At 52.8% G+C, this 25,775-nt stretch overlaps 1 protein-coding gene across 1 annotated transcript; it reads right to left on the bottom strand.

Annotated features, from left to right (window-relative positions):
* Positions 1 to 3,768: 3,768 nt before the first annotated feature.
* LOC119113158 (NIF3-like protein 1) lies at positions 3,769 to 15,081 on the bottom strand. The gene is made up of 9 exons (XM_037237511.1): positions 14,996 to 15,081; positions 13,044 to 13,261; positions 10,244 to 10,378; positions 9,676 to 9,784; positions 8,558 to 8,714; positions 6,952 to 7,123; positions 5,995 to 6,133; positions 4,492 to 4,595; positions 3,769 to 3,964 (listed from the first exon to the last, which is right to left on the bottom strand). The coding sequence occupies exons 2-9, from the start codon at positions 13,236 to 13,238 to the stop codon at positions 3,800 to 3,802; spliced, it is 1,176 nt and encodes a 391-aa protein (XP_037093406.1). The 5' UTR covers positions 13,239 to 13,261; positions 14,996 to 15,081; the 3' UTR covers positions 3,769 to 3,799.
* Positions 15,082 to 25,775: the final 10,694 nt, after the last annotated feature.

Below are 25,775 nucleotides of genomic sequence, written 5' to 3'. Positions count from 1 at the left end.
GCCTGGACCGACGGAAAAAAGCTGGAAGGGCCCAAGGGGCTGGTTGGAGGCCGTGTTGTTCGTTGATTTGTCGTAGTCATAGGTACCATCACTTAAGATAGGGTGGGGGGGGGGGGGGGAAGCAAATGGAACCTGTCTCCCAATTTTTCGGAAAACGCGTCACGGCGCGATCAGCCGTCTTTTCAGCGTTGTACACATTTCAAGAACAGCCATTCGGGATATTATTTTTTTAACTTCTTTCCAACAAACCCCGAAGGCAACGTGGACGTTAATTTAACACTCGTCCTGATAGGGGTTTGATGCAACCCACAATTTTTTTTAAGATACCTTTTCAGCACATAGTGCAATCGCGCCCAATTTTTACATAGTCTATGGGACAACCATTGTGCGTGTAACCAGAAAACCAAAAAACGTGTCCCCACCTAAAACACTAAAAAACGTGTCCCTACATTTCCTGGTTTCGGAGCAACGGCGGTTTTTGAGGATTACTGCACTACGACCTCCGGCCTGAGCGCGAGCAAGCGGCGACCGAGAGTGCCGCGGAACGCGCGCGGCGGGCCGACATTGTAACAAACGGAGCGATACATCATAAGTGTGTGTTCAAAAGAAACATGAAAACATACACTATATTACCCAAAATCGAGCAAAGATCACGCTTCTTCAGCTTTCGTGTCACAAGGCATGGTCTCGTAGGTATGATGCTAAGCTGAAAAAGTGCGATTTTCTGGAAAATTCGAACTTTGATCTGCCATAGTGGGTCAATTATTGGCGCAGCAATGTGAAACTAGTGCAAATAGCGAGATCTCGTTCAGACCAAGCCACTGGTGTTTTCCGCTAAACTCTATCACCATTAGGGTGGAAACGCCAGGGAGTCGCATCAACCCCTCGTCAGTCTGCCGCATAAAAAACGGCAAATCAGGGCGACGGTTAAGCTCACAATTTTCTACAAAAGGCCAGGAGCATTGAGTCTGATTATAGGTAATGATGTGTTCAGAAATAGCTTGCTACTTATATTAGTGTATATCCATGACGTTTGGCCTGGTACTTGGTGTATGCCAAAAATGCCAGGGTTGACAGAAATGACCAACGTTCTTCACGATTTCAAATGCCCCATCGACGGCGGCACACACTGACCAAACCCGTGCGTAGGTCGCACTGCGACGTCGTTATCAAGACCAACGACAACGCTCCTACAGGACGGTGCTCCAAAGCGACATGTGACATCAGCTCATGGAGGGACACTCGATGCGAATCAGTGGAATATATCACCGCCGCTTGCCAAGTGCGTGCAAAAAGTGAAACCGAAAGTGCTGAGAGCGCTTTGTATCCGGAATCAAGATTCAATAATCAATCGGCAGATGAATTTGCCAGGCAAACTAGTTATGGGGATGGACAGTCTCTGGCAGCTAGAAATGAGCAATGAGGAAGCGGTAGCTCCGGACAAATACTATTCGGCGTTCGTTAATGTATGATTTGACCACTAGTTCTGTGCAGGATCACAAATATGTCATAAGACAAGACGACTCGTTTTGAACTAAAGAAACGCGGAAATGTAACTTGGGTCCAAAACGACCAAGGACGTTTTGTGCACTGTTTTTATGTATAATTGCAGCTGTGTTGTCTGGTGGTGCTGGCAGGACCAACGTCACGTTACGAAGTAATAAAGGCACGATTCGTAACAGTTTTTCAGAAGAAAAAAAAACGGTGGTGATAGGTGTTGGATTGTATAAAATGTGCCCAATAGCACTGCATGATAACAGATGTTTCAAAGAAACACAACTACCAACATAGAGCACCAGAAACGCAGTAATGAAAGTTTGGTCTAAAATGACCACGAATAATTTGTACGTAATTTTCATGCTTATTTGTGCCTGTGCTAGCTGATAATGTTTCAAATGAGACAACTTGCTCGACCCTGCGGTAAATTGCATCACATGGTGGGAGTAGTCGGGCCGTGTTTTTTTCATAGGGTAATCTGCTTTGCAAGAAATCTGAATGCGTTATGACATCTCGACTAAATACGCCCGTCTGTGCTACTTCATAATTGGTCGTGATTGCGACATGGCCAATTTTTGTTCTTTTTATCACTCAGTGTTTCTTGCACGACCACTGCTGCCTCTGTTTCGGCTACTCAGGTAGAAATGATGCGTCCACTGGGGTGAGGTGAATGCCGACTTGTTTTCTGGATGGCGATAAGTCATGGCAATCATGTCAGCCAATCATCGAAGGTAAGCCTGTCAATGACACATTGCTAGTGCACTGTATCACTGATACAACATGCCCCATGCACAGGTCATACATTTACCGCTCGACACCTTGGACGAAAGTTCCCGCCACCCAAAAATAAATGGCAAGCAAGCGCAAGTGTTTTGCAACATATGCGACCACCGCACTTCCCACAACTCCGTTTGGCCTTCAGATCAGTCTAGTTATGTTGGAGGCCCTTAAACATACATTTACACCGATCGCTACAGTTCTCAACGATATGCAAGACACATTTGTCGCACTCAGCACGTACGCGGCCGGAAGTATATCGCAAGGTAGATGGAGCTGCTGTGCGTCAGCTAAGTCACGACTGCCATCCATCGCGAAGATTGGAAATAAATCACTCTTATACTGCTATATATATATTTACTGGTGATGGTTACTGTGATATTTTTATCAGCGAAATCAGCGTATTCATTTCTTCATATTCATTTCTCATTTCTTCATTCATATCTTCATATTCATATTCGCATCATTCTTAAGTCAACAGGCAACCTGCGGCATTCGGTGCCTTAAAACTGTCATGAACTCAAGCGTTACCAAGCAAAGTATTTTGTGCGAGCAAGCGGCTTAGCATCAATGTAATATGACCATTACATATTTTGCGATTTTAGATAAGTGTGTGTATGCTGTGTTGGCCGGTTAGCCGTATGTGCTTTTTCAATAAGGAAATGGTATGCTAGGAAATTTGAAATGTGCAGCGGTAGTGCGATGTCTAACGTAGGCGATTCATTGTGCGGTTAGTGCATCTAATGATTCGTCAATCGCCCGACGAAAAATCAAGGTAGAAAATATAGTGGGGTTGCTTTGGCTTTTTGTTCCTCGTAATTATATGAATCACATGTCAGCGCGTTGCGTATAATGAACTATGTCCCTATGCAAAGAAAGACATAAATAAAATGCAGCGCATGGCGCTTCATGCAAATTCAGGAGAGATACGTGTCAGAAGGTAGATTCTATCAGCACCACCCACTAAATACACGTTTGTTTAAGTGACACATTTATTGCAGAAGTGAATGTTCAATGCATTTTCAAAATTAGCACATAATGGACTTATCCTTAGCGACGACTTTCCAGATTGCAATAAAGAAACACGCTGACGTCCAACAAAGCCATCCGCAACAGCCGGTCATTCCACCACGACGGCCACATTGCGTACTGTTCGATCTCCCACAGCCAAACCCAGAAGGCGACGTGTCACCGCGGCAGCTGTCAGCACAGTCCTGCCGGGTGTCCGGCGCCCCACGCAACGACAGGCGTCACCGCCTCCGGGAGTCCTAGCTGGCTGCGCCAGTTATGACCGGACGACCACGACAGGCGGCGTCGCTCTCCGCACCAGGCGGCCCGCCGGCGTCGCAGCCCGCACCAGGCGGCCCGCCGGCGTCGCTCTCCGCACCAGGCGGCCCGCCGGCATCGCTCTCCGCACCAGGCGGCCCACCGGCGTCGCTCTCCGCACCAGGCGGCCCGCCGGCGCCGGCCGGCCGCCGCCGCGCGGAGGTGGCGGTCTGCGCCGCAGCGCGACGCCCGCCGGCCGTCAGACCACCCGCAGCGGGTCGCGGTCTGCCTGCGAGGTCATCACCTCCACCTGGCCGGAAAGCAGCGTCCCCAGCCGCTCCGCCAACCGCTTCAGGAAGCCGCGCTCCGTGTTGCTGTGCTCACACAACACCACGTGGCTGCCGGCGTGCGTGGCGTCCAGCACCTGTCCACACGAGTGGGCGAAACATAGTACTCTAACATTCCAGATTTGGCAAAACGTTTCCATACGAATAGCATTGTCCACACTCTGTCATACATCGCGGTACTCCAAACACCTCCAGTTATATCCCAGATCGGTGCGGGTGTACGATATGCGAAGCTGTAGGGGGCAAACGCATGTTTGGTTGAGGACCCAGATGAGACAGCTGGTGCTCCCTGTCGAATTTCAAGCAAAGTTCATGACATCTCTCATTCTCTGATATTACATCAACGTTCTCTGATATTACATTATACATTACAAGCAACGCGATGCAATGTTGGCCAACACATCGCAGCAAAACTAACGAATGACATTTTGTGCAAATGTAATATAAATCTGGGTGCAATCCACATTTTTGTCTTCTACCCTCGCTTTCAGAAAACCAGAGCACATCGATTTCCGAACGGTGACACCGAGCCAGAGCGCGGCGGCCCCCACGTGCCTTCGGACCATTGCACTTCGGGCAGGGGACTTGCGCACGCGAGTCTCACCTCGTGATGAGACATCTCGCCGGTCAGCAGGAGATCGGCCGACCGTCCGGCCAGAAGCGAACCGCCCGAGCCGGCGCACACCGCCACCGTGCGCACCGGCGAGTCTGCCCGCAGGCCCGACGGCGTCAGCCCCGACACATCCACGGCCGAAACTGTACGCACGCGGCCCTGGCCACGGGTCACGACACAGGCGGCGCACGGCCGCATGCTATGCACTTAAAGTGGCGGTACAGTAAGGTCGATATAGGCGACGGCGTCCGCACTCTCTCGGATCGCCGCAGGTGAGGCGCGCGCCAGCGTCGGCTCAGCGAGCCAGACTGCCCCCCTCGGCGGCACTGCAGACCACTTCCGTTCCCTCGGCAGCGCACCAGACCGCCCCCGGCCCATCCGCCCCCTCGGTGACACTGCAGACCACTCCCGCTCCCTCAGCAGCGCACCTAAACCGCCCCCTCGGCAGCGCTGCAGACCACTCCTGTTCCCTCGGCACCGCACCAAACCGCCCCCGGCCCACCTGCTCCCTCTGAAGCGCGCCAGACCACGCCCGGCCCACCCGCTCCCTCTGCAGCACGCCAGACCTCCCCGGCCCACCCGCTCCCTCAGCAGCGCGCTAGACCGCCCCGGCCCATCCGCCCCCTCTGAAGCGCGCCAGACCAGGCCTGGCCCACCCGCTCCCTCTGCAGCACGCCAGACCGCCCGGGCCCACCCTGCCCCCCTCTGCAGCGCGCTAGACCGCCCCGGCCCACTCGCTCCCTCGGCAGCGCGCTAGACCGCCCGGGCCCACCCGCCCCCTCTGCAGCACGCTAGACCGCCCCGGCCCACGCGCCCCCTCTGCAGCGCGCCAGACCACCTTGGCCCACTCGCTCCCTCGGCAGCGCGCCCGACCGCCTCGGCCCACTCGCTCCCTCGGCAGCGCGCCAGACCGCCTCGGCCCACTCGCCCCCTCTGCAGTGCGCCAGACCGCCTCGGCCCACTCGCTCCCTCGGCAGCGCGCCAGACCGCCTCGGCCCACTCGCCCCCTCGGGAGCGCGCCAGACCGCCTCGGCCCACTCGCTCCCTCGGCAGCGCCCCAGACCACCTCGGCCCATCCACTCCCTCTGCAGCGCGCCAGACCGCCTCGGCCCACTCGCTCCCTCGGCAGCGCGCCAGAACACCTCGGCCCACTCGCTCCCTCGGCAGCGCGCCAGACCACCTCGGCCCATCCACTCCCTCTGCAGCGCGCCTACCGCCCCGGCCCATCCACTCCCTCTGCAGTGCGCCAGACCGCCCCAGCCGATCCACTCCCTATGCAGCGCGCCAGACCGCCCCGGCCCAGCCGCTCCCTCTGCAGCGCGCCAGACCACCCCCTCTGCAGCGCGCCTACCGCCCCGGCCCACTCGCTCCCTCGGCAGCGCGCCTACCGCCCCGGCCCACTAGCTCCTTCGGCAGCGCGCCAGACCGCCCCGGCCCACTCGCTCCCTCGGCAGCGCACCAGACCGCCCCCTCTGCAGCGCGCCGGCAGCTCACCGCTCGGCTTGCCGACGGCCTCCGCCAGCCGCACGTGCTGCAGGCCCAGGTGCGCCTTGACGGCGTCGACGGCCTGTGTCAGCGTCAGCTTGGTGTCCAGCTCGGCCAGCCGGCCGGCGCCGCGGCCCGGCTCCGGTACCTGGCGCAGCAGGACTCAGGTCTCAGGTCTCACGTCATGCGTGCCAGTCAGACCGCCGTCCCGGTGGCCGACGGGCCGCACCGCTGACGCGGGGACGGGGCCAGCCGCGCCAGGACTACAGGTCAGGTACACAGCGCGGGGGCCGAGGTCACCTTAGGCGCACGGGTCTTGAGCGGGGGTCCACACATGGCGCAGGGCCCAGGACCACCTCAGGCCTTTATGTCCGAGGGAGAGAAGAGCAGATTACCTTCCGATACCAAACAGCAGCACTATCGTAACGCGGCAACGTTCCTGAGGCGGGACAGTACAGTCTAACCAACCCAAGCTACGACCCATACGGACACCGTTCTGCCTGTTCCCAGCTGTAATCGCCACGGCTGCCCGTCCGACAATGACAGACCACCTGACTGCCGGCTGGGAGCACCGCAGGGCCGCTGACAGACCGGCGGTGTGGCGGCGCGGTCGATACCCCGCCAGCTCGCTGGCCACGGAGCCCCAGCTGCCGTCCTGAGCAACGCCGCCGGAGGGGCGACGCCGCCGGCGACACAGGGCCGTGGCCGCGGCCGCCAGCGACGGAGGGCCGTGGCCGCGGATGCCAGCGACGGAGGGCCGTGGCCGCGGACGCCAGCGACGGAGGGCCGTGGCCGCGGCCGCCAGCGACGGAGGGCCGTGGCCGCGGACGCCAGCGACGGAGGACCGTGGTCGCGGACGCCAGCGACCGAGGACCGTGGCCGCGGCCGCCAGCGACGGAGGGCCGTGGCCGCAGCCGCCAGCGACGGAGGGCCGTGGCCGCGGCCGCCGGCGGCACCCGAGCGCACCTTCTCCGCCGCGGTGACCCGACAGCCGGGCTGGACGCCGGCGGCCGCCAGCAGGGCCGACACGGCCGCCAGGTGAGCGCGCGGCGTTGTCACCACCAGCTGGAGACGCGGCTGCGGCCCCTCTGACAGCGGGCTGCCCAGCGTGCGCACGTCGCCCACCACGTCCTGGTACCTGTCGGCCGGCGGCGGCGCCAGTCACGTCCGGCAACAGGCGCGCAGGGAAAGACAAGTGCAGGAGAGACTGCATACATCGGACCGGCCCGGGCCGCGTCGGGTGGCCGCTGGCGCAGTCCACAACAGGTGGCGCCCCCTCCTCCATCCCTTTAAACTGCAGCGCGAATTGTCTGTGGGGCTTTCTTGCGCTGCCAGATTGTCAATGAAATTCGCTGGATCAACGGTCAAGGAGAAGTCTTCGGAATTTTGCAAAAATCGTGATACTGAAGCTATCAATGAGTAGATAGGGTGATGTTCGGCATGCAATTTCCTGAAAGGAAACGTCAACTGCAAAAAGCCGTTCATGATGTAAGTTGTCAAGTGCATTTGCGAGGAAGGTTATTCACATAGATGAGACAGTAGCAACAGCCTCATTCCTCGGATGACAGCCCGGAGCAGCGATATAGTGCTAACGCCGGGAGCGGCACTCCCTAGACACCCATATCACCTTTACTTCCATTCTCCTGGTTTTTCTCAGAGGAATGAGGCTGTTACTACTGCCTTATCTAAGTCGGACATTACTACACGTGTCGAAATGCCACAAATCTACTTTTGATATGTAAGTTTTTGGTTTACGCAAACTTCGGTAACTACTTACTAGTACTCAAATTACTTCGTAGCCTTGAAGCTCTCTCGCGTATTTTATATCCCCGTTCCACATTTAATCCCAAATTGGACCCAAACTCGGCCATAGTGACAGTACAACACGTAACACCGTTTTTTCATACCGAGTGGTTTGCGTGTGGCTGTGTGTTTACAGTACCTGCTAAGAATAGCTTGTTGCGTGCACCCTAAATCCACCACCCGATTTGTACCCTCCAGTTAAGCGGATAATTTTACCTCCGCCCTTTCACCAGACAGGAATGCGGAGGGTTTTACTTGCCACACAATGCTGCGGCACGGCCATCCCCGGTCGGCCATAATAATGATCGTACCACCAAAAGATACTAACTTCCTCTTTGGGGCATTACCAAACCCGCGCTTTGCAGAATTATTACGGCGTAACGATTTTTTGTCAAAAAGAAACACGCCACGTAAATCACGAAAGCGTGCCACAACGTTTCACATACTTCAACCATAGACACCTTGCTTGCGGTAGCCCATCCCCTTTAGGCGCCATGGCAATGCTCTGTACACCGTACAGCAGCAATCTGTGCACCGTACAGCAGTACACTTTTCGACAGAAAGAATGGTTCGAGTGCAGTGCTAGGGCACCTGTACAGATCACCATCCTCAAGCAGCTCACTGCTCTCAACGGGATATGAACCTTTCGGCCTTCAGTGAGTCCAGCACGTACAATCCCATCGTTCGACAGCAGCTCTTCCCTGCGGGAAGGTGGGGGGGGGGGGGGGGGGGGGAGGGGACGAGCACAGAGGAGCGGCGCCCAGCGTACCTGGCCTCGACGGAGGCGCCTGGCAGCTGGCGGCACAGCTCGTGTAGGTCGTCAACCCAGTCCAGCTGGCGGACGGGGCCCGGCGGCAGAGGGACCAGCACCTGCAGCGGCGGCTCGGCACCCAGGCTGGGCGTCAGCGGCGTCACGCGGGCGCGGCCTGACAACACGACAGGGCACGGCTCAGGTCACGGGTCACGGCTCGGGTCACGGACCACGGGTCAGGTCATGGCTCAGATCACTGATCAGCTCACGGGTAACGGGTCACGGCTCAGGTCACGGCTCAGCCCACGGGCAACGGCTCAGGTCAAGGGTCACGGTTCACGGATCAGATCACGGCACCCGGGTCAGGTCAAGGGTCACGGCTCAGATCACGGATCATGGCTCAAGTCACGGTTGAGGTCACAATTCAGGTCCAGGGTCACGACTCAGGTCGCGGGTCACGTCAAAGCCCTGAGTCCGGAACTGCTCACACACTCGGCCATCGCTGAACGTCAGTAGCGTTCCAACGCGGTTGGAGCTCAGTCCAATATTGCACACAGATGTTGCGACTTGCAACTGTAAATCATGTCTGTACCACATACCTAGGGTTGGACAGGAGTGATGCACTAGTAGTTCATACTTGTCATGTTCCTGTGCATACTACGCGCACACGTCGAAAAGACCGTTTTAACTTTAAGGGCTACCCGTGAAGGCCAAAGATGATTTAACAACAAACATGATCTGACAGAGTGACCTGGAACGGTGCAGCTATTCCTTTTTGCAAGAATGCTATTAATGGAACAATCAGCAGACAGGAAGGATTTCGCTTCATGATATCATGCTGGCCATGGCGTCAACTTCCGACAGATTACGCTCGTTCCTAATTTCAACATTCCGCCCAGTGACAGAGCAGCCACCCCCAGCTGCGCTCAAAGTTGACGAATCTACGAAACCATCAGCCGGGCGTTAGGAAAGCCATCAGCCACCCGTTACTGGAGGACGTCCGATGGGCGGGGATCGACATGGGAAGGGGGGGGGGGACAGCAGGCGGCGCCGCCGTCGGTCAGCGCGCGTCATCGAACGGGGGGGGGGGGGGGGGGGCGCAAGCCGGCGGCGCCTCCCCGGTGAACGCGTCTCACCGAACGCCTCGCACAGCCAGTCGTTGACGCCGCCGTTGAGCGCGTCGTAGCAGGTATGAGGCGAGTACACGGCTATCCGGTTCTCGAGGCACGTGACGGCGATCCTCTCCTGCGGCCGGGCACCGGAGCACACGTTGGCCCGCGCAGTACACCACAGCCAGGCGGACACGCCGGCCCGCGCAGTACGACACCGCAGCCAGGCGGACACATCAGCCCGCGCAGTACGACACCGCAGCCAGGCGGACACATCAGCCCGCGCAGTGCGACACCACAGCTGAGGCAAACCACGGCCATCGCTTTAGGTACATACGGACTTGGGGCATTTCATTTGTGTGCTGTATACGTGCGCTGGACGAACGTCCTTCGGGCACAGGGCACCTCTGAGGAAGCGGTGCCTGCATACGCCAGTGGACATGCACCCGCCGCAGGAGCGGGGCCACAGTCACCATCTGAGACGTCGTTGGACCCGATGCGTCGTTGCATGAAATCCTGCAGAGCCGGACCATCCAGTGCGTACCTCATACAACACACTCATCAGCCACAGTCTTCCGTGAGGTATGGTGCCTACCTTCCACGTCTTGGAGAAGGCGAGTCGCTTCAGCGCACGGAAGATTGGAGGGTGGTAGCTGAGAATGAGGTCCACCTTCTTCTCCACAGCCTCGGACATGACGTCCTCCGTCAGATCATTGGTCAACATCACCGTCTGTTGGCCATATAAGTGTTCCGATACTAAGACAGTGTTTCACAGCACACTGGGCGACACGCGACGGCCTTGAAATTGGCCACGAGGCGTCAGAGAGGCCTTTCTAGATGCCATGTCCACGCTACGTGCAGGCAGCCGTGGTGGCGCGCGTATCCTCGAGCGATCGTGACCTCTGACTGACTGACAGGTGCAAGTCCAAAGACGTCGTCACCACATCACGCTGTTTACAGTCATTGGTATGCACATCCAGCAGGGTGTTCCAAAATGACACTCTTCTGGGAGAAGTATAGTTACTCAAGGCTTACCTCTAACTAGACTAAACTAACCCAAAACCTAAGTCTCTTACACGGCTAGTCTGGTTCTCTCATTCAAGGTAAGGTCAGTAGTGCCATTCTGTCTGAATTCATGTATGTTTAGGAGTGCGCTTTTTCAAGTCACTTTTGCTCTCTGGGGGGGGGGGGGGGGGGCACTAAGGTTTTATAAACATGGATCAAAACGTCGACTCGAACGCTTGCCTGACTTCTCACATCACTTTGACATTTCTGTCCTCTGCTCGCCCTCTCAGAGACGAAAGCGTCAAGCGATGTCAAACAAAAATGGCGGGTACCTACCGAGCAAACCTTGGCGTCACACCAATACTGCGTAATAGATTGTTGTGAACAAATCTTATATTGTACCTGATTCAACAGCGTAGTGTACCTCATGCACGTATCAAGACGCTCATCTGCCGGGGGTCTTCCACCTTCTGAGCCTTGTTAACGGCTAGACTGGCTACAAAAAATCAATCATTGACACACCTCTCTCTGCGGTATTATGTGTAAGTTGTGTACACCTCTGAAAAATGAAGATAAAATGGATAGACGTTTTTGGCACACCACTCTTCAAAAGCCTTGTTCGGCCACTGGCCAGCTCTGACCCCAATAAGCTGGCATATCAGCCAAAAGGGCGCATCTATCAGACCTAACAAATATACCTGCAAGCCGATGAATGGCGCAACATCTCCAAAATCATCGCCACCGGCATAAACGACAGTGTCAAACCTACGGCTGTTTTTCCATTATCGCCGAGTCACCCGGAACCAGACGGAGCACGACCATCTCGGGCTTCAAATAGGCCAAAAGGAGATGCATCGCTGCCAACGATGCAGCAGCCCCGGGCTTGCCAACCGTCCGGTAGTGCAGCAGGTCCTGGCGTGGCTTCGGGTCCTTTCCAGGGCCGTCAGCGGACGCCGACGCAGCCTGACACGCGGGTACACTGTCCGCTGACGCCGCTACTAAAGACCTGAGGATGCACCAGCACCTGCCGCAGCACCGGACGGTTAACGAGCTGTGGCTGGAGCAGCTCTGGCCGTCGTGTGCACGGCCACTTGACCTTGAGTCCTGAGACGGCCGCCTGAGGCTGCACCAGAACCTGCCGCAACACCGGACGGTTAACGAGCTGTGGCTGGAGCAGCTCTGGCCGTCGTGTGCACGGCCACTTGACCTTGAGTCCCGAGACGGCCGCCTTCCGTCTGATTTCGGGTGACGTTAACGATAATGACTGGGCAGCCATGGCTTCGGCACTGCTGCCTTCGCCTGTGGCGAATGATTTTAGAAATGCTGCACCGTTGGCCAAACGAGACACAGATCTAACAAATCTGGTAAATGGGTCCCATTGGCTGGTGTACCAACTCGTTCAAATCGAAGCTAGCCGGTGGCTAAGCAGGCCAGCCGATGAATGAGTAGCCCATCCATTGTCCGTTCGTGATCTGGAGCGGTGTGCTACCGTTTCAAATGGTTCTGCCAAGAGATGGTGTCAATGATTTAAATGTTCGCTAACGTGCAGCAGCCGGCGGCAATCAGCTGCAGGGACTCCTGCATGAGGTGAAAGCCCACTGACGACAGAACAGCTGTTCCAAAGCGGACACACTGGACACCTTTCAACGTGTAGTGACGTACAATACAAGATGTGTTCATGACAATTTTCTGATGCGGTAATGATGGAATGTCAGCATCGGTTTCACAAAGATATTTTGATCTTACATGATTCGACGTTCTGTTTTCTCTTAGTCGAGGTAAAACAGAGAATGAAAATGTAAAGGTGAGGTTATATCAGGTCAAAATGAGCTCAACCGATCTCACATCACAATTACACACCCCATTGAGTTAATAATGCAAGAAAGACTCGTTAAACACCTATCTTGACTCTGTTTAAAATGTTTTCACATTTAAGCATTGCTGTCTCTCCTTCCCTGGAGTCTTATTCCCGCTTAATCATGTGACACACTAGCTAGATATTATGGTCAAATTGTGTGGGCTATGGTATACAATCGCCAAGGGCTCTGTTTCAAACGTTCAAATCGATGTAAATATCTTATTTTGCTAATGTCTCACTGCTCCTCTCAGAGCAAAAATGACTTAAAACCAGACACCTTTAAGCCCATTCCGCACCCCACAAATATGCATGACTTTTGACAAAAAGTATTTACCTCAGATTGGAGGACCAGACTAGCCCAGAGCAACCATCCTTTCCCCAAACTTGTTACTCTGAGATGCCCTAGTGTACATGACTATCAATGTGCTCCCAGTCACAGCACAAAATGAATAATGGAAGACCAACAAAACATAAATATCATTAGATGGTAAGAAGGCAAAATAGGCAAAGGAAACTTGCTGTAATACATTACCTGAACCATTTTGGGGGGCGATGGCTCAATCAGAAGTCCAACGTTGTCCCATGACTCAGCCAGCCGAGTTGGAGCAAAAACTTCTAGCCTGGAAACTACCTCGGGAAGCTCCAGCCCAAGCAGGGTTTTGCTGGCCATTGTGCGATAAAAGCCAGATATCTGATAAAAGCCAGATATCTGGTAGACAGCAAGCATACCCTGTCACAGCTCTACAATAACTGCAAAGGAGGCATTGTTAATACATCAGTAGGTCAATAAAACATCAAATAACCAAATAGAAGAGCAGTCACTTGTGTGTGTTAATCCTACACATGTTCCCATGCTATCAGCTGAATGACCTGGGTAATAATACTGTTAGTTGTAATTCATATAGAGAGATTAATCATGTTTGATAATGCTAACATTATCATAAACAACACCAGAGTTTGAGAAAGTCTAAATGTCAATATGCTAACTATAATTGTTGTAGCTCCAGCAGCATGGCTGAATGCATGGCCTGGCCAGTCAAGCTGCTGACAGACTGCCATTGCAACCACACACCATGCCCCCATCAAATTTTGGGAACAAGAAACATAGTGTAATCAAGCTATACTGTAGTATTTTGAAGACACTTCCATCAAAGATATTTGATCAAGCATCCTATTTCTGGCACATTGCATCATCACCAACATTTCATCTCCACATTCAATCAGAAGACAAGGTAATGCAATTTGTAATGCATAAAGAAATCAAAAACTTTGTATTTAAGCAGGTTTAGACCTCAGCCACCATGTGTCTCAGCATCAAAGGATGAATATTGACAGGGGAGAAAACTGTCACCTATCCTGGGAAAATTGTGCCTGACATATGCAGGTTGCCATGCATGCATTATTGTTGTGTGTGAGCCATGCATTTGCCCCTTTGAGGTTTAAAAAAATGGTGTCAGACATGAGCAGCACTTAATGGGGTGAATCCAACATCATATACACAAATGTGACAGCTACAATCAATAAAGCAATAAATGTCTGACATGAAGTAATTCTAGCAATTGGCAAAATACTGTCAATGCCATCTTTTTTCAATGCTGACCTCAAACTTAAGATATCGTGACCTTAGTCAAATACTGAATAGGCAGCAAAACCAAGCAAGGTGGTACAGACAGGGGAGGAAGACTTTGGACCATACACACCATGAGATGGCAGGGGCTGCCTGGACACAGGGCCTCCAGAACACATGTTGGCTGTTCCTGATGCCTGTAGGGCTTAAGAAACAGCACACACAGCCTGTAAGTCTTGAACGTAAAATCCTGAGCCAAAAGAGTATGTTGAATACCAAACAGGAGCAGTATAACCACAAGGAAGGATCCCATGACTTACATAGCTCCATATTCTCCACTTAAGCTCTCTTCAGACAGGCAATGACCTGGTTATGACACTGACTCCATGGGCATACAATCTTGTCATGATCAAAGGCTTGCAAATAATCTAATTGCTTTTTCAATACTGCCATTGAAATTACACAAATTACAAACAGTGGCAAGTTTATTAATTTTACTGATTTTAAGTTCCAGGTCAGGCTGGCATCACGGTCAGCCAATTCTAGTCAATGATGATAATCAAATTTATATGCAGATGAATACCATCAGCCCAGACTGGAAAGTATGTTTATGCCAAACATAACTGGCTAACAATATTCCAACAACAATTTCAGTTTAGGCACACACCGCGCCAATCTAAAGCCCACGTTGCCACACTTCTGCCATCAATCCCAATGCATACATACTCGACTTATACAGGAACTAAGATTTTTCTGAGGTAACCTTTAACATAAACATGGCGTAACATGCTTTGTTACAGCCTGGCCTGAAGATTTCCACGTGGACGGCCACAGTACAATCCCAGTGCAGCAAAGGATGCCATCATACAAAATCGTGTGCCTCACTTAAGTGCACAAAATGAGGGATGACTACCAACCTTCTCACCGATTGACGGTTCTACACCCACTATGCTACAACCCTGGCATGCCCACAACATGCCGCATGTTTACACCAGTTTGCACATTTCTTGTGCCCGGTGCGTCAACGCCTCTTCCGCGCCATTACCGAAGTATCCAGACCGTGCTCGATCTGTTGTCAGCATGTTTATCACCACCAATCACAACTCAGTATTCGCTCTACCTCACGTCACGTCACCACAGAGTCAAGTGTGTTGTGACGTCACGTGCCGGCTGACGATAATGCAACAGATAATGTCAAGGTTTTTTGTCAGCCTGACCGCCTTCAATTTGTCGTCAGGACGTTTGTCAGCGGGCATGCGTGACGTCATACGTGTCGACGAAGCGTTCGATGTGTGGGCTGACGGGACAGTTTTTTAACTGTGCTTTCCCTTCTTCCTTTACCTTATACTACAGACCACACACTTACTCTGGCATACTGCCGGCTATTTCACATTACGTATTAGGTGGTGTTTGGAAGTGTGGCTTCTGTTCCGGTATAACCATCATCTATCCTATCCGTATGTTGAGTGCTTCTTCTCAATTCCAGTTCATTTCATTTTCCTCCCTCTCATTGTCAGCGTTTACTTATAGCGTCATTAATTTACTGAGGAATGCAACCACGCACCACACCAATCACTGCCACTCATGGCTGCTCCTGACATTCCAATTCCCTCCGTATCTATCTTACGTCGCATTTCTACCAAAATTAGACAAGTGCCGCCATCCCACCTAACGTGCTCGCCAACGCAAAACCTACCAAATCAGGCTTTCGCTTCCTTGTCGGGTTGATTTTTTACTCTAGTAGCACTTTCTCCCCATGCTGACGGGCTGACAAAATACCCTGGCATCATCGCATCATCGTTAGCCGGTGCGTGACGTCACAAGCCAAGTGACTGCGCTCTCTTGTCGTGAGGTAGGGCGACGAATACTAGCCCGTGATTGATGCTGACAAACGTGCTGACGACAGATCAAACGCGGGCAGCATGGGGAGAAAGCCCTACGAAATTAAAAATCATTTCGACTAAAAGGCTGGAGATTTCTTTGTTACGTCTTGCGGCAGCGAGTAAGCGAGGTGAGGTGGTGGCACCTGTCTCTAATTTTGGGGGAAATGCGACGGAAGATGGATAAGGAAGGAATAAAAGTGTCAAGAGTATCCATCAAAAGGTGAGTGTGATTGGTGTGGTGTGTGGCTGTCTTCAACATCCGGATGGGATAGATGATGGTAATACCGGAACAGAAGCCCCACTTTCAAACACCATTTGATAGGTAGTGTATCATAGTTGACGGTAAGCCAGAACTAATGAGCGGGCTGGAGTAAAATGTGAAGGAAGAAGGAAAAGTAAAATGGAAAAAATCCGCTCATCCCACACATCGAATGCTCCGTCTGCACGCATAACGTCACGCATTCCACTTGACAAACGTGCTGACTATAGATCGCACGCGGCCGCAGTGAAGTGACTAACTTGTTTTCTGCATTTTTCTGAAAAATCCATGATATTGCTTTGATTTATGCTACCTGGTGTCACCTGCTATTTCCCTCACTTTCGGTATTTTCACTCACTTTGTACTATTTCTCTAGGAGTAATGAAAGGTCTGCAAATTACCAGCAACCAGCAAATTTATTTTGTTATACCGGAGTACAACGCGGCGTTCATGTGCGCTATGATGGACGACGTGCCCGCTGCTTACGCCACTTATCGCGCCCGCGTCGCGGAATCCTCCAGCGACGATGGGAATCAGTCGACTGACCTGGTCCGCGCTGGTTGACCATTGTACCTCGGAATCCTCGGCACTCGGTACTGAAACAAAAGCATGATACCATCACAAGCGGACATTTTGGCACGAAGAAAACGCTGAAACAGCTCAAGCAGAGATTCTACTGGGCTGGCATGCGGCAAGACGTGGCGGAGTGGTGCAGGGCCTGTGACGCCTGCTGTGCAAGGAAGGAGCCCAAGAAGCCGCAACGTGCACCACTGTAGACATACAGAGTCGACTCACTCATGGAAAGGGTGGCCATCGACATCGCAGACCAATGGCCTATCCTTACCTATGACGTCGTCCGGAACAGGTGCATCCTTACGCCATGGACTATTTCACTTCATGGCTGGGGCCTATGCAGCTCTAAACCAAGAAGCAAAGACTGCCGCTAAAGCACTGGTAAATGGATTTTTTTGCGCGGTTTGGCATGCCGAGTCAGCTTCGCTCAGACCAAGAAAGAAACTTTGCAAGTGCAATGTTTCAGGAGTACTGTAGCCTGATACGTATCCGGAAAACTAGGACAACGCCAATGCACCCATGGTCCGACGGGATGGTAGTGGATGCTTTAACTGGACACTGGGGCAGCAGCCAAGTTCTGCGGAGGTGACCACGATCTCTGGGACGAAAAACTTCCCGTGCCGGACTTGTCAAACAGGTCAGCTGAGCATGAATCCACGGGACACACGCCAGGTTGAACTTATGACCGGCCGGGGACTGCGCCTGCGGATGGACCTGGCGAGTGATATGCCCCCAGAAGATAATCAAAGCAAAACGGTGCCGGAATATGCAGTTGGATGCCCATCACACGCTCAAACGGGACCAAAGTGGGCAGCAGTGATGGGCCCCATATGACTGCCCATCACGAACTCTTATGAGTCATAATTAGACATACTGGCTGGGACGGTCCCTAAAGTGTTGCCTTATCGAGGTGTACCACCATGTGCGGAACGACCTTGGGGTCGCTTCCGAGGCAATGAAGCTTATGTGTGATGGAAAGCCCTCCCAAGCAGTCGTGAGCCCGGGTGACAAAGTGTGGCTGTACATCCCGCGAGAATAACAGGCCAGTGCTCGAAATTCTCACCAAGCTGGGTTGGGGCATATTCTTTGGCTGACCGGCCTATCGCACATGACGCGTTGCGTAAAAAGGAAGAAAGTTTGGCGCACAAGGTCGTCTACTTCAAGCGACTATGGAAGATGTCGGCTCCACCGAGGTTCAGCTGGACGGCGGCTAATCCCACTGGCGAGCCAGATGTACATGAAGGTCAAGGGACCACAGCCTCGGCCACTACCCTGCCGGCAGAGGCCTCCATGGAAGAGTCTTGTCCCAGTGACGTCACGGGTGCGGAGGAGACCGACACGTTTTGAAGATTTTGTATTATAGGCTTATAGCATGTCAACGCTATGGGCAAGGTACTCCGATGGTTGAGAGCCCATATACATGAACAGAATGATTCGTTTTCTTCGGGGTGAAAACTCCTTTGGGAGGGGAACAATGTTATACCGGAATGCAACGCGGAGCTAACGTGCACTGTAATGGGCGACTTGGCCGCGCCATGCGTCGCTCGCCGCGCCCGCCGCGATCGCCGGCGCTGCGGGCCAGTGACAGTCACGTGACCTCGACCCCTGGCCAATCAGTGGTGGCCGTTGATGAGACCGAGCCGAGGTCGGGCCTGGGGCGCGGGCGAGGGGCAGCCAGGTCCTAGCTCCCGATAGACAAGGTAATCGTCCTGTATATCCCACGTCCTCCCTTTGAGCCGCTGGAAACGGCTAAAGGCGTAATGCCCTACCTTACCTACGACTGACGGCTCGGGGCGCTCCCCGAGGGCTGCGATCCTATACCCCTGCCAAACCTTACTGGAGACTTAATGGCAATGAGCTGCGCTGCTGCCCGGGAGATGCTATGTAAAAAGAATGAGGCTGCGCATGCCATACAGCAGGGAGCGGTGTCCAGCATTACATTTTCTTTCTGCTATTATGTTCTCACAGCGCACTTTTGCATTTGCCACATGAAACAAGGGTACACAGTTTTCTATCGAGTTGGCGGGAGGGAAGTCATCAAGTCGTTGCGGAAGTGCCACCGCTGTCAACATCCCGGCTGGCGGGGGCTTCCATGGCTAGGACAAAAGGTAGTCTGCGCGACCTTACGGCTCAATCAATAAAAGTACAACAATTTGGGTCAACAATTTGGATTAACATGGCTGGACCAAGTTTGTCTGGAAATTTTCAGGATTCGGTCAGAATCGGTTAGTGATAAAATTATGTAGCGCGGTTGTGAGCATGCGCACTCGCAAATCTTAACAGCAGAACCCTCCACGTTAGACGTAGGCCGCGCCGCGACGGGTCAACACTAAGCCGTGGCCAACGGGTGGACGAAAATGATCACGCACCGGAAAAAGTACTTTAGAACGCTTTAGGCGCTCAGTCGAACATTTAAAAGAAAGTCCGGGCGTTTTCACGTGTGGGATTTTTAAAAAGATGATAACGGATTGGTCTTTACGTAGCGCGAAATGTTGTTGGAATTTTGTAACGAAAATGGAAGAGCAAAGGTAAAATATATATTTTTCGTGGTGCCGCAACTATTCATCTGTCCAGCGGACAGCCTTAAATTTGTTAAAAAGATGCACCCTGTCTGATTTTGGAGCGGAACGAATTAATTTTGAAAGGCATTTAAAACTATTATTTTACGACGGTCGTTCTCTCGCACATGGCTCCCGCCGCCAGGCGTTATTTGCATTAGCCAACGTCGTTCGGTTTTACGGAAACTGTAACCCAGGTCAGTAACTGTTCTTACTCCCGAGGCTACGGGTGCGCAGGCTTCAACCTTTTGATGTTATTTGCTTCACAAGTCGATTCTGCAAAGGAATAAATGTTCCGAGGCAAAGATAGGATGGCCTTGTTCGTTTTTAACTCATTTCGACATGCGTATTCAACACTTATGAGACCCCTCATTTCTTTCAAGGGAGATCGGTTCTCTTAAAAAGAACACTGAGGCGCATATTTTTATTCTCCGTCAAGGCCTGAAGGGCTACTCCGTCCCAACGCGTGGTGTCTTCCGGCTGTCATTCTGACGACACAGGGCGGGATCCCCTGGCCGATCCGGAGGCCCCCAAAGAGATACATCATATCAAATTGGTCCGCTCCTTGACGCGGAGGCCCTCTGACCCGCGCAGTTGACTTCGGATCGACGCAGGAACCCTCAGCAACGCAACATCGCTCCTGATCGTCACAGATGGTCCAATAATTGGTACACAGAACGCAGTTCGGCTCAACGGGCCCGATGCTGGAATTGAGTTGGAGCGCTCATCGTTCGCTGCTGGGGGGCCTTGACTAGCACAGGACCCTTCCAATGCCTCAATATGAACACTCATCGTAAGTTTTCATGCTTCCTTTCACTGTCGAAGGGCCTCGACCAACGCAAGAGGCCCTTTGTCACGCAGGGGCCCGTCCACGTTCCTGTTGAGCAAATCTTCTCGGATCGACTCGAGTCCCCTTGTTGACACGGAATGCCCTGCAAGGCACCGTCGGTCCCTGAACGGTATGCCACCTCTGCATTGTTGCAGGAGCCCCGATCAATGCAAATCGCGGGGCTGGTTTTGCCCCTGCTTGGGAAATCCCCCCCCCCCCCCCAGAGCTCGCACCGAAGCGGAGCCGACTGGTCGGTATTCACTGTTTGGTGATCTCGTGCCGAAAAAGAGGAACACTCTGGCCCAGGAGTCCTCAATCGGTGCAAGAGGCCCTATTGCTGACATTTGAGCTCACAGCCCTGCGGATGGGAGTTCTTGATGTGACCTACAGCCAGCCCTTTGGGTCCTTCAGCCTTCTGAACGGACCTTCGATCTTTGGTCTCGAGAGACCTTTCGGCCTCTCTTCGGGACCCCTCAAACACCTCTCCCGGGCGACTCGGGGACACCTGCCGCCACAGAACCCCTGTTAGGCACTGTGGCCTCTGATCAACACATGAGCCCCTCGTTGTGTCAGGTAGAGGATAGACCACCCTAAGAAGAGGGTCATGATAAGGCCCTTTGATTGATATTTCAGGTCGCAGTTACGGGTGGGGGCCGGGTCTGAGTCCGGTCGGGCCCTTGATCTTAAGTCCCGGGGGTCCTTCAGCCACTCTTTGGGGATGCTCCTTATTTGAATGGAGGGCCCTGTGCTCTTGTCGGAGTCCCTTCTGGCATTCTGCTCTGGCAGACTTGATCGTTCGGGGGTCATCTACAGTGGGTCTTGATAATTTTCTATTAGAATGGAGAGTCCCACGCTCTTGTCGGAGGATCCATCTGTTCATTTGCTCGGGTGAACAAGGTCGTTTGAGCCCTCCACACTGTGTCGTGTGTATTTGTTATTTGAATGGAGCGTCCTACGCTCTTGTCGGCGGCCTCACCTGTTAACCTGCACGGGCACACTCGATCATTCCGGGGTCATCCATATTGTGTCTTGGGTACTTCTTACCTGAATGAATTGCCCTATGTTCTTGTCAATCTCTCAAACTGCTCGGGCCAATGGCGGATCCAGAGTGGAGGGGGAGGGCACGGAACCGTGCTCTTTTTGTGCCAGATGGGTCCCATAGGCTCTGAAGGGGTCAAAGACCAGGTGAACGGACGCAGTTTTCAAACACAAAACACAACAAAATTGGACGTCTTGTGGCTTCCAAACGATCAAGAGGAGTCACAAGCGAAAGTTAAGCCCGTGAGCAGACAAACTCATAATGCTGTCCTGATCGTTACGCTGTTGTATCTGTCTACTTGCCGGGTCAATCCGATCGCTTAAGATCTCTCCACGTTGCCCTTGATCTCTTTGCATTTTCTCGTAGGGCCCTACACTGCTGTTGGGGCACGATCTGCTAACATTTCTGAGCACTCTTGATCGACCAGGAGCCCTGCATGTATCCTTTCCATTTGCCCGAAAGGCTCTAAACGCCTTTGCTGGGACCGCATATGCCGAGGCGTACTCGGGCTTCAGGGCCCTTCATATTGGCCTCAGGTACTTCCCGCTTGCTCAGAGGCCCCTGTGCTGTTGCTGTGCTCAATATAAAGCTAGTCACTGAGCCATTCGATGCTCAGGGGCCCTTTCCATTGATCGAGAGCTTTTCCCTTCGGTATAGCTTGCGGAGGACACTTCAGTCCCATCGCAGCCCTTTCTGTTTACCTGCCCGGGCACTCTTGATCGCACAGGGACATTCATTCACGCACACGGTTATTGGGTGCGCACGCGCTTACTGGCCGCTTTGCTCAAAGGACCCTGTGCTCTGACCAGAGTCCTATATGTCAGGCTGCTGGAACACTCCCGATCGTTCAAGGGATTTTCTACTGGTACACTTAGTAAGTTATTTTTCTGCATAAAAACAGCGACCCAAAATTGTAAAATTTGATGACAGGATTTCGAGATTTTGGGGGGACTTAAACTCTATGGGCCCCACAATGAATGAATCACCTGAATCCGCCCCTGGTCTCAATCAACGAAATTAGCACAAAACCCATGCAACATTGGTATCAGCAGACGCACAAGACACCTGTCAACACTTCTATTGCCTTTCTTCAACACTATATACCAAATAATGACCATAAACAGCGTTGTATGCCACGTCTGTCAACCGCTTAGTTAACTGAATGTGCGGTGCGGCGGGCGGCGCGCGAGACCTAGGCCAGCGATACTCGGCCTATCACCCCAAAGCCGTCGCTCCTCTCGGCAACAGGAAGCCCTCAATGAGTCCCTGACATGTGTCGCTCCAACATCCTCCGTTGACCTATGAAACCACACTTCAAGTGTCCACAAACTCGGGGTCGAGGTCCTAGATCGGCAAGGCATTTCAACGCTTTTACCAGGGGCACCCGAATGGTAGATCCCTAAAAAACACGAGCAGCGCCTAAAATAAAACAACAAAAACTGACGATTAGCCACGCATTTCAAGCCAGTGAGCCTCTCACCACACAAACGCAACCAACGGTAATCTTTAGCCTTGATACACAGCACTGATGTAGTACAGGCTGTAGTAGATTTCTGTCGTTTGCTAAAAGCCATCCTGATTAAAGCTACTGTGGTTGGCAACATTTTGTGTCTCAGCTCGTTCATATAGCGAAACATCAATGTTTTGACCTGTGCTCTACTCAAACTTTTGCTGCAAGCGTTAGCGAGTACAGATCAATACTTAACTTTGAGTATCGTCTAACTGGGATGGTCTGTTGTAATATGGTCTAATATGTGGTAATTTGTTGCCGTTTTCGAACATCGCCCCCAAATAGGTCCCAAACGTTTCCATTTATCACCGACAAAGTTTTTTTAGATCGGCAGCTTTTTTACTCCTGATTATAGGGCGCATTCTTTTCAGTTTCTGACATCCACAGTGACTTGCCACAAATCCATTGAAAACCCTATCCTCAAAATTACGGCGACGTTTTCAATCATGCACAGCCGAACGCAGCAAGAGTGACCATGTGCGTTTCATAGCAGTATTGTTGGGCGACCGAACGACACTCAAACATCGCGCTCACTGCCGGCAGCACTTTGTTCAATAGATTGTCAATAACCATCGCACGGCGTCTCTTTGAAAGGGTCGCTGTGCCTTTGTAAAAGACAATAGTGCTAGCGTGTCGTCAATTTGTGTCCGCGTTCGGCCCATGCCTACAATTCTATGAGGACGTTTTTTCAGGGGTTGGTGACGGTCACCATTGGTGTCATAGCCTTGGATATCGCAGGCGTCCTTCCATGGCAGACAATTCGCCAGTAATACTCCGAAATTCAAACGCAGCTTAGGGCCGAACACCAATAGAACGTTCATGTGCATAATCGCCCTCAGCCTGCTTTATTATATATTGCTTGGCTCGATATATAGCTTTACTTAGTTTATCTCTCGCGTTTGCTGATTCCATAGCCAGACTTCGAGCATAACACAACAAAAGAGAGCAGATTATCTCACTTGATCGCTCCATCGGCATTTTCAAAGCGATCTCGTCAGCTGTGCACTTGCCCAAAGCTACATTACGACAGGTGAGACGCAGTGCCCGAAGAAACATACTAGCCAAAAATTAAGCATACAAAAAATTACTGTTCACCTAGCATGGCAGTTACAGTTGCAGATTTTCACTTCATGCATGATACCTCATTTCGCGGAATGAATTGTTACTGCTGCACTCGTAACAAGTTAATATACTCTTTTATTGCCTCATGTATTCGCATCCTGCTATCATGACACACGGTGAAATACGGGATTTATTCCCTCCATTCATCTGGTTTGTGCCGCAATGACTATTGTTCCAACTCTCAATGTTCCCAGAACAATGCTCACCTTTCTTACTATGAAGAGGAAAATAAATTATGGTGGGCTGATCAAGCCTGGCGCTGATATGGTTTACATGGCAATTATGCCAAAAACGAGCCCCAGATTCACTGTTGCAGCCGTGCCAGCCAATCTTGCGCAGCGTGCCGGCGACCGGCCAGTGGCAGGCAGTTTATTCTGGCTTATTAACGAAGTGGGCGCCGTTACATACATTATAGTGGGGACTCTTGCCGCCACCGGCGACCGGGTCGCACAGTTGTCGTCCCCTTCCCCGGAGGCGACTTAATAAACCGCACGATAGAGCACGTCTGCGATGCACGAGCATGATGCATTTACGGCATTAGGGCGGTGGTGTACCACTCATCGGCAGCCTCCGTCTAATCAACAACGGCGCACGGTGGGTTTTATGGCTCGCGCCCTTCGACCCCCTTCAGTTCCCCTTACAGTCTCCCGCTGGTGTCGGCGGCTTTCAGCACAGGAGGTGCGTGTAGGCCAATGTTCGTACCGGCGCCTGGGCGAGGGGTCGAGGCCCTTATGCGCCGAAACATATGATATCATGGCGAACAATCGAGCTTTAACCGCAATCACGTCCTGATGAAAAATGTGTGAAGGTAACAAACAGGGCTCCTCGTGCGTCTGAGATAAGCGAGTGACGACGATGCTGTTCTTGATGCTATGACAGGCGGCATGCTTGCTTAAGCCCGCGCTTCCCACGTTCAAAAAGACAGCGTATTCGCAGGGCGGCATCCCCGTCAGCACGTTCTGCCCAGGTGCGACGGGCCCGTTTACGACGCACCGTCAAGCTGCTAACGAGGGCACAGGCAGCGATACGATCCAACGCTCCGGGCGGAGAATAAACCCTCGAAGCACGCGTAAACGAGCGCATTTCGATCCGATGCACTGATACGCATGCCGTTTCGGTAACAAGAGCCATATGTTACCGGGCCCAATGAAGACGGCTTGGTTAGGCCGCGTTTCCCTGACGTGAAATCACAGAGCACACTATTTATGTCCGGTTAAATCACCATTCCTCGCGTCTGGCGGCCGGCGCCGGCGGCGGGGCCGCCACCCGAGCAGGGTAATCAGGTGGGCGCCGGCGGCTTTTTGTCGCCCTCTGTCAGCCAGGCCGACAGAGCGGCGCACAGGGCTGGGCCTCGCCAGCCCGTCGCGGCGGGCCGCCGGTGAACGGCTCAATGTTGCACCGGGCACTGGTACAGGGGACACGGTCGAGCTCGCTGGTGACCGGACACTGGTACAGGGGATACGGTGGAGCTCGCTAGTGGACCGGACACTGGTACAGGGGACACGGTGGAGCTCGTTGATGCACCGGGCACTAAAAGGCGTCCGACGGCGGGCTCGGCGCTGAACATGCTTTAGGAGGGCTCTGAGCCGCTCTCCCACAATGACTTGAGTTCCTCAATGCTCTTCTGAGGCCTCCAATGCACATGGGCAAAACATGAAATAATGAGGCAATGCAGAACACAGCAAGTGTTTGAATTGCTGGTGCACTAGATGCCTAAACGCATCAACATAAATGTCATCATTGCATGTACCATCATTATCACCATAATATCGGCTTCAAATGGGAAGTTATTACAAAAAAAGATCAAAACGATTTTGAAGCCGACCAAATATCTTTTCATTTCTTTTTTTAATGAGAGACGCAAATCAAAGGGACGAAATCCGGGGAGAATTCCGGATTTTAGGGCGGGCTAGGCCAACTGAAT

Source organism: Pollicipes pollicipes, unplaced genomic scaffold (genome assembly GCF_011947565.3).
Source record: "Pollicipes pollicipes isolate AB1234 unplaced genomic scaffold, Ppol_2.1 Scaffold_7261;HRSCAF=8764_pilon_pilon_pilon, whole genome shotgun sequence".
NCBI classification, from domain to species: domain Eukaryota; kingdom Metazoa; phylum Arthropoda; class Thecostraca; order Pollicipedomorpha; family Pollicipedidae; genus Pollicipes; species Pollicipes pollicipes.
This window is presented reverse-complemented; position numbering and strand designations above follow the sequence as displayed.

Excerpts from the sequence above, each read along its gene's own strand:
- LOC119113158 (XM_037237511.1), bottom strand. The coding sequence starts at position 13,238 with ATGCTTGCTGTCTACCAGATATCTGGCTTTTATCAGATATCTGGCTTT. Across the intron at positions 10,379-13,043 it reads CGCCCCCCAAAATGGTTCAG|ACGGTGATGTTGACCAATGA; the intron begins GTAATGTATTAC and ends TATGGCCAACAG. Across the intron at positions 4,596-5,994 it reads GGCCGTCGGCAAGCCGAGCG|ACTCGCCGGTGCGCACGGTG; the intron begins GTGAGCTGCCGG and ends GCCTGCGGGCAG.